Raw genomic sequence first — 9,584 nt, 5'->3', positions numbered from 1 at the left:
GCGTAACGTTGAAAATTATATTTCATATACATATTCGTGGTAGTAATATAATAATATTAATACAAATATTAATACAAAATAAGTAATAAAAATAATATTAATATTTATTTTTCAAACGTATTATAAATTAAAAATAAAAATAATAGTATCATATTATAAGATAAAACATACATATATGATAATCGAACTTTTATTTTCCGATATGATATACGTAATTTGTATAAAAAGTTCTTGTAAAAATGTATTATTTTTATTGTACATTTTAATATAATAAAATTAATAGCGCGCGTTGTAATAGAAGAAAAAGAAAGATGCTTTTGTATGTGTAAGAATTTCGAAAACAATTACTATATTACGATGCAAAAATACTCTAATTAAACGACTACAAGAGAACATATCAAATAATCTTGGAATTAAATCATCATTTAAATAATGCTATTCAATGAGAATGATTTTCAATAAATATTTTATGAATTTTGGACGCATGCATGAAGAAATGTTTTCTATATGGACATCTAAAACAATATATTGGTGAAATTCTCCAACGAAATCCATATAATTATATCGAACTATAAAAAAAGAAAATGTTATATTATGTCGGGAATTTATTATAAAAAAAATACCTAGTAGTACGTAATTTATTTGAAGTATATTCTTGAAAGTTATATGAAATTTGGTAATCGTCGGAATTTCGATAAAACGTTCATTTATTATCGATTAAATCAAAATCAGAAATTGATTAATAATTTCAATATAAGTAATTATTTGAAATATATAATTAATATGTTGATCGATCTTATTACTTAGAAAAAATGAAACCGGAGAATATATTACAATTTTTAATTACTTCGATATAATACTAATAAAATTTATGGCATTACATATCATATTGCATGTAATAATATATACTAAATTATACTAAAAAGATAATGTATTAAAAAATTGCAAAAGTATTCAATTATTAATTGCCCTGTTGGATCTTGAAATGACGACATCTATTAACGAAATAAATAAATAACATAAGTAAAATAAATCATCCATATGTTGGTAATGTAGTTGATCTATAATTAGTATCGAATAATGCTGTAAAAGCTCTTGTGCATCGGATGTTCGGAGATGAATAAAAATTATAGTAAGTAGAAAAATAAATCACATAAGATTTATTGATGAATTAAACATCCAAAGTATAGAACTAAAATAATGAAATCGAGATTGAATATACAATAAAAAATTTTTTTTTTCTGTTTTACAATAATTATGATACTAATGATATTAATGTGTTTTTATAGTTTTCTACATTATAAAATTTTTATGTACAGAAAGCATAATATTATATATTATTAGTAATCCGTTCTAATCATAGAATTTTACAATACTTCGTTCTGTTTACAAAAGAAGCTAAAAGCTATTAAGAGCAAGTGTGATGTGTGTTTATGTATGTATGACTAATGTATTCATTATAAACATTCCTCAAATAACTCTCGCTTTTCATTGACGATACTGGAAGAATAAATTTGGATATCCCTGTTTCTTTATTGGTTATTTTTGTTCGCGGCAAGATAGATCGTTACTTCATAGCCAATAATATCTAAGCAGGATGCAATAGAATTACTTGCTGCTCCTCGGATAACACGACGAACTTGGTACTTGAAAATCGTCCATAGCGCCCTTCTTTCTTTTTTTTAATCATCGATTTTCCGAAGAATACCGATTAGATCCGAGAATGAACGAGACGTCGCTACGTTAATCTGGTATTTTATTCGCGCGAATTGTTTGTCACGTCCGCCCAGTTTAGTAAGATAATTTTATGCATATAAATATGCAGTTGTGTCGTTCGTATCAACGGTCACAGATAGACAGCAATATTTAAGATTTTAATTTTTACTTCGTCAAAAAATTAGTTACAATTCATTCGCCCTGTAAAAAATGTCGGAACTTCGAAAACGAACTGTGGAAGATGCGCCCGCAACTACGCGGGATGTCACTGACGATCAGGTGAAATGTTTTTTTATATTTCTTTTTAGACATAATTCTGCGAACATTTCGAAACAAATAAGCGGACTAATGTATTTATTGATTTTTATTAATTAATTAAATTCTTCCTACTTTTGAAATGTATACGTTCATTTAATTGATTAATATCTATTATTGACAGCTAATAACAGGGACGCGTCAACATTGTTTGCCCCCGCTAGTATGTATATAATCATTTGACATTGGTATATTCCATTGAATGGATTACCCTTTGGCATATTAATGAAATGCCATATTAAAGTATTAATAATGTTTATTTTATTTATGTATTTCCCTTATTTGCTGACAATGTCCAGAAAATGTTTTTTGCGTATTATATTTTAAATTAATATAAAAACAATTTTCTTAATATTGTTAACAGAAGGAAGAAATTGAATCTGAAGATGACGCGAAATTGGAGGTAGAGGATCTTTCTAAAACATTGCCACAAGGAACTCATCATACTCCTCAAATTTTGAATCCTGTTCTTTCTGGTCTTTCAGATCGGTCAGTTTGAACATAATTTTACTTATAATTTTTTATTAAGGATATATTCTTAAACAATTTAAAAAATTTTTTTCAGTTGGAAAAATTGGATTATTAGAAGTATTTCAACGTCTGTAATGATAGCTGTATTTGGTTTTATTATATATGGTGGGCCATTAGTACTTATGATTACGGTAAATATTATTTCTAACAAAATAAACATAATTAATTTGAATGTTATTTCATTATACGTTCATTTATTTTCACAGACATTAATAGTTCAAGTAAAATGTTTTGAAGAAATTATTAATATTGGATATGCAGTATATAGAATTCATGGTTTACCATGGTTTAGATCTTTATCCTGGTATTTTTTGATAACTTCTAATTATTTCTTCTACGGTGAGAATTTAATGGATTACTTTGCAGTTGTGATCAATCAAACGGTAAATGAATTCATTTTATGTATATTTAATTTGATAAAATATATATCTATTATAACCTAAAATAAAATGTTATAAATATACATAAGTTTGGCGCAAAATCAATAAAAGAGCTGCTACAAATAAGATCTATATAATCTTTGTGTGGCTTCTCATACAATTTTATAAGGCTTCCACAGTATGCATTATGTTAATTATATTCGTTAGAAATCAATTATATAAATAAAATTCAAAACAATATAAATTTAAGAATTTAAATATAAGATAATACAATATTAAAAGTAACTTTTTTCTATTTTTAGGAATATTTACGTGTGCTCGTGACATATCACCGATTTATTTCATTCTGTCTATACATCGTTGGTTTTGTTTGGTTTGTACTGTCACTTGTAAAGAAATATTATATGAAACAATTCTCTTTGTTTGCATGGACACATGTTGCACTACTTATAGTAGTGACACAAAGTTATCTTATAATACAAAATATTTTCCAAGGACTTATATGGTAAATTTATTATTTAAAATAATTATTAATTTTTTTTTCTTTTTTTTTTTTTTTTTTTTTTTTTTTAATAATAGTGTATTAAAGTATTTATTTATTTTTTTATATATTCATTTAGGTTTATCGTACCAGTAAGTATGATAGTTATAAATGATGTTATGGCTTACATGTTTGGTTTCTTCTTTGGAAGGACACCTTTAATAAAATTGTCTCCAAAAAAAACATGGGAAGGTTTTATAGGTGGAGGAATTTCGACAGTTTTCCTTGGATTATTGGTAATAAGAAAACAATTTCTTAATAGTTCGTATAATAATAATATTCATAAGAGAATGATTATCAAAACATTACTATTTTACAGATATCCTATGTTATGTGCCAATATCGCTATTTCATTTGTCCTATTGAATATAGTGAAGCTTTAGGTAGGATGACAATGGATTGTGAACCATCTAGTTTATTTCAACCACAAGAATATAGTTTGCCAAAGAGTTTACAAGTAATTACAAGAATGGTAATATTATCATCGATAAAAGAACCATAACAGAAATTAAAACAGTATAACAATTATATTGTTTCGCAGATCAATGGAAAGGAGACATTGACTTTATACCCCTTTTTACTTCATTCTTTATCAATGTCTATATTTAGTTCTGTGATTGGACCATTTGGAGGATTTTTCGCCAGTGGATTTAAGCGAGCTTTCAAAATTAAGGTAATTCGATTATATAAAATACTGTTATATTTTATTCTGTTTGTTTGTATCATAATACTGATATTAATTACAAACATTACATTATTGAAATATAGGACTTTGGAGATGTAATTCCTGGTCATGGTGGAATAATGGATAGATTTGATTGTCAATATTTAATGGCAACGTTTGTCAATGTTTATATTTCATCATTTATACAAACAGCTTCACCTCAGAAACTTTTACAACAGGTAAAGTGGAACAAATATTGCGCATATTATTATTATTCTGTTTCCATTATTTTGTTTTCTTGTTAATTCTTCCTTGCATTTAATTGTTACATTATTTATATACAAATTATATATAAGTTTTTATGCTTTATAGGTTTATAGTTTAAAACCAGAACAACAATTACAATTATTTCAATCTTTAAAAGATTCATTAGAAAACAGAGGACTTTTAAATATGTATTGATTTAAAAGAATACACATTTCTTAATAATTATTGCAAGAATTTCTATAGCATACAATTAATGTATGAGAGAAATTATTACTGTCATTTCTGTAAATGTCAATCAACAGGATATGCAATCAAATATCAGTAAACGAATATCAGTAAATAAATAGAGATTAGTTAATCTCTGTTACAATCTTATCGATATCGTAGAAAATTGATAAATATGCTATAAAATATTTGCGATTTTTTGTGCATTCCGCATAAGTTAGGCGTAATATTGGAACTGATTATTTCTATGCCTTTTATTAAGAAATGCCATTTTCTTTTCAAATAGCACAAGCCAAAGAATATTGCCTTTGATAAATCCTGTGTTTTGTATATTAGCTTTTGCGTATAAATCTTTATAATTGTATATTTACTTCTTTAATCAGGTACAAATAATGTTCAACAAGGGAACATATTTTTCCATCCAATTGTATATTAAATATTACAAGTATCTATATTTATCAGATCTCAATACATTAGTTGCTAATAATTACGCATTTATGAATCAATTTGCAAGAATGTCTTATTAGACGTACAGCGTAATCTTTTTAGTAATTGACATTCAACGATTATTATTAATATATTTATATATGTGTATGAAAATCAAATGAATTAACTTATTTATATTATGTGGATACTTGCTTGTTCCTTTAGAAAATTATATTTACTATTTGTTGCGGATTATACATTATATGCAAGTATTAGTAGCAGATTTGATTAGACATTTTTAAGGAAAAATATAGGTTTCATCTTGTATTCGATGTTATATAAAATATTTATTTAATAACAAATTATTATATAATGACTTTTAAATGAAATTTAAATATTCTGCGAGAATATATAATTCTTCCTTAAATATTTATATTTTTTTTGCTCTAAGTTGAAATTTTTGACTGCATTGAATAAAAATTTGTTGAATGTCACAAGATAAAGAACAATTCTTCTATATAAGAAATCTTCCCATATTAGAAAAGTACAGTATTGTAACAGACGCAAACATAGTGGTATTTATCATCTGTTTTTATAAATTTTAGTACTTATTATTTCTATAATATATTCTAATGTACTAGAGATTTCATAAACTTTAATTATATTTTTCTTTTGTATATATGTATGTACCATAATGGTTAATATATTATAAAAGTATAAATGCAAACGAAGGTGTTTCCAATTATAAATATTACACATCTGTACTAAGTTGTGATAAATGAAAACATCATTGTTTGCAGAATAAACATTATTGTAATATGACGATCCATTTATTTAATAAGATAGAGATGTTATGATTTGTCATTCTATTATTTGATATAGTAAGAGTTCTATAATAATTTGGAAAATTGCAAAGCATACATACATGTAACTGAATAGTTAAAAATATCGGCATCTGATTATTTCATTTTCAAACGTTCCTAATATGTAACCTTGAATTGCGCCAATTGTCAGCGAAAAAAATATTATTAATGTTCAATACTATTTTCCGTGCATTCTATATTGTCTGTTAAGTTGACATGGCACAATTACTTGGTATTTTTATGTGATCGTATTACATTTCCAAATAAAATGCTGTAAGTCTTTCTTGCAGTTGACAAATCAGATGTATCGCGCGGATAAAATACAAAATGTACCTAATTAATATAAATTAATATTTGTACATTTCTTTATTATTACATTATGATTAACAAATTTTGATGTTGAAGTCTAAATGTTGAAGAAAATTATGGTCTATTTGAATTAGAAGATAAATAGAGAGAAAGAAAAAAAGAAAAAATAATAGATAAATGGTTAAAGATAAGTATATTTATTTATTAGATAATATAAGAAAAAAATTATATATATATATATATATATATACACACATATACATATACATATATATCTGTATGGATTTATGTAATGTAACATAAATTCTCTATTTTAACGTACAATATTCTGTATGAATAAAAAGGAGATTTATGTGCAGTAACAAATATATTATATAAATAAACATATATAAAACCAATATAACTTAAATACAAATTTATAGTAATAATATATTTATGTAGTGATATTGTAACAATAAAGTATGATTTGTCGTTATATAATTCTGATATTTAATTCTTTATTGAAAACTAATGAAAAAACTCTCATATTTGATAATATATTCTTATGTAAAAATAATAGAAATTTTGCTGTTTTAATTTTTGGAATTTGTAATTATTATAGATTATTGGACAATCAAATTGCAAATGTCATGATACACTATTAATGTTAACGCGATAAAACAATATGAAATTAACATAAGTATTATTAGATTTTTTTAATCTTTATTGATTTCTTATTTAAATATTAAATATTTAAAAATAAATTAGAGAAAATGTTTTGTTATCGCATATTACAATTTTACATATTTTTTAATGTGATTAATAAAGAAAAAAGAATTTATTTATTCAGAAAAATTAGTAACACTATGTGTATATGTATACATGCATACATACAAACACACATGTGTATATTTGAAATATCACTTCAATGCTTCGCATTGCAGATAGACATAAACGTAAACAAAATAAATGATCGAGCTCTCGACCTCGAATCAAGTTCGAAGCTAGCAGACGCATCACTGCGTCACAACATTTATATCGTGTAAACATTTCATTCATAGCTCTTTAAAAAAAATGATTAAATTCTCTCTTTCGGAATTTTTGGGATCTTTTATACATACATACGTAAAAGAAGAATTTCAACATGCGGTAACTTCTACGTGGTAAAAATTAAACTCCAGGATAATCGGTATTTTTTATCATATAATTCCTTTGTAAATTATAGAATAAGCATTATTAGCTTTGTACATTTAGTTTTTATTTTATTTCAATATAATTTTTTACTAACGATTTTATTAAGTTGATTTTTATGTTATGATCATTAGATTGATACGAATAATGATTATTCGCATCGACAAAGTTGTCAATAATGTCTTATAGGTTAGGAAAATTGTAAGAAATTTATTATTAAATTATCTTTTCATTATTTTCTTTCTTCTTTTTTTATTTCTTTATCTACAATACCGTGTAATATAAACAATCAGAATTAATCGTAATATTCATTGATGTGTAATATTTAGTATCGTCGGTAAAAAAGCAAACTATATTTAAATGTAATTGAAATTACGCGAAAGATTTAAGATTACAAATAGCAAACATTAAACGTTTTTTTATTGGTTAGATCAAGTAATTACAATTACACCAACTTTAATTATAATGCTCACATTTTTCTATTGATATACGAAATTTCGATAGTAATCTACCTTAACGATATATATGTTAGCAATAAACGTGTGTAGTGTTTGTTCTTTAATTACTACATTGGAATGTGTTTTATGACTATCACCTTCGATGTTACAAAACGAATGGTAAATATCAGAGACTATAATGGTCGTGTCAGTATTAAAGATCACAATTTTATTTCGTAATATATATATTTCCTCATTGGTACACGTTCACGACAATTATTTATACAAATTTTCATAACTTATCGACGATATTAATAAGATATATACTGGTATTTTAAGTCGTTAAATTTGTCTGGTTTCTTTTAGTTTCAATCATTGTCAAGAATTTAATTTTAATAATAAGAAAAATAAATAATTGTACAAATGGAAATTTTCCATTTTAGCGGTAAATTAATAATAGAAACAAATAATCATTTTTTCTTCTTTTCCTTTTCTTTTTTTTTTTTTGTTGCATATACAGACAACATTTCTATATTGCTACAATTTTGTACTAAGTTTTTTCTTGGATCGCTGCGTAACATGTTATAATGTGTCTATTTTTTTTTTTACGTAATGTCTTGTAATAATGCGTCATCGGTGGAAGAATCAGGGTTTACATACATCACGCATTGCGAGTTTCCTTTTTTGCTACGTATAAAAGGATAACGATTATCGTGCGACGTAAAAATACAAAACTGTTATGTGGCTCCCTCTATCGGTGATGTAGAAAATTTAACTTTCAAGGTTATCATTATTTTCATTATGAAATAATTCGGAAAAGGAAGACGTGTTAAGGGTCTGCTTATTTCAGTTACGTTTTTTCTCTTAGTGGAAAACTCATAATTAACTAAATGATCATTTAATTAATTAATTAATTAGTTAATTTCTTTTTACCGACTTATTTTATACAAAACATATTAATCATCGATGTTATCATGGTAACAAAAAGTTTATATAATTTAAATAGAAATGTAGATACAGTAATTCGAAAAGAAATGTAGAAAATATAAGTGTAATTATTTTCCATGGTGTGTTTTCATTTATTTCATTTGAAACGTTTAATTAATTATTTTTATTTTAGCATATAATGAAAGTTCAAACTTATTTTATACTTTGAACAGTTATAAAGAAGATAATCAAACACTAATATACATATGGAAAATAACAGATTTTCTAATCGAAATATTTTTTCTTTTAGTAAAATATCTGCATATTATATATATATATATATATATATATATATATATATATAAATCGTATAAATTTAGATAAAGAATATTTAATTTTGTGAAATGAACAATTTCACAGATACATCATGACCCTAAATATATTTTTTTTTGATACGGTCCTGTTTGTAATTTCAGTGTTCGTCGCTAGGAAGCAGAGTGATCATTAGCAAGTAAAATGGCGGGTGTGCTGTTCGAAGATATTTTCAATGTGAAAGACATTGATCCAGAAGGCAAAAAGTTTGACAGGGGTGAGTTCAAATTATAGCTTATATTATTCTGTACGTTATTACAATAACTTATAATAATCGTAAGATAGGATAGTGAATTTTTAAGTGATTTTATGAGGAACGTTTTACGAAGGTCTCCCATGCTTCAAGGTTGTTACCGGGAAAACGCACATGGCGTGACAGTTCTATACGTGTATCTAAAATTAGCAAATCTAAATACGTTAAAGAAATTCGTCATTCAATTC

General features: G+C 25.0%; 2 protein-coding genes across 6 annotated transcripts in view; both read left to right on the top strand.

Moving 5' to 3' along the window:
• Positions 1–1,034: 1,034 nt before the first annotated feature.
• Positions 1,035–6,470, top strand: Cds (CDP-diacylglycerol synthase). Of its 3 annotated transcripts, none has more exons than XM_085660802.1 (10): positions 1,035–1,132; positions 2,396–2,520; positions 2,597–2,693; positions 2,769–2,945; positions 3,245–3,447; positions 3,563–3,719; positions 3,803–3,955; positions 4,025–4,156; positions 4,252–4,386; positions 4,520–6,470. In XM_085660802.1, exons 3-10 carry the CDS (start codon positions 2,637–2,639, stop codon positions 4,607–4,609), a joined length of 1,104 nt encoding a protein of 367 aa, XP_085516928.1. In that variant the 5' UTR covers positions 1,035–1,132; positions 2,396–2,520; positions 2,597–2,636; the 3' UTR covers positions 4,610–6,470. The 3 variants fall into 3 exon arrangements, with proteins under 3 accessions (XP_085516928.1, XP_035740222.1, XP_035740221.1); XM_035884329.2 differs by lacking the exon at positions 1,035–1,132 and adding an exon at positions 1,614–1,995 and having other exon boundaries at positions 3,803–3,940; positions 4,520–6,468; XM_035884328.2 differs by lacking the exon at positions 1,035–1,132 and adding an exon at positions 1,618–1,995 and having other exon boundaries at positions 4,520–6,466.
• Positions 6,471–7,222: 752 nt separating this feature from the next.
• Positions 7,223–9,584, top strand: part of Rpb8 (DNA-directed RNA polymerases I, II, and III subunit Rpb8) — a 71,052-nt gene continuing 68,690 nt past the window's right edge. The window contains exons 1-2 of one of the 3 annotated variants that reach the window (XM_085660644.1): positions 7,223–7,405; positions 9,248–9,360. In XM_085660644.1, the coding sequence (XP_085516770.1) occupies positions 9,288–9,360 (73 nt within the window). In that variant the 5' untranslated portion in view covers positions 7,223–7,405; positions 9,248–9,287. Of the gene's footprint in view, positions 7,406–7,877; positions 8,025–9,247; positions 9,361–9,584 lie in introns of those variants that run through there. The other 2 variants (XM_035884383.2, XM_085660643.1) reach the window with 2 other exon arrangements.

The sequence above is a fragment of the Vespa mandarinia genome, chromosome 12 (genome assembly GCF_050613455.1).
Source record: "Vespa mandarinia isolate Hongniang chromosome 12, ASM5061345v1, whole genome shotgun sequence".
Classification (NCBI taxonomy): domain Eukaryota; kingdom Metazoa; phylum Arthropoda; class Insecta; order Hymenoptera; family Vespidae; genus Vespa; species Vespa mandarinia.
The sequence above is the reverse complement of the archived record's forward strand: the minus strand, read 5'-3'. Positions and strand labels throughout refer to the sequence as shown.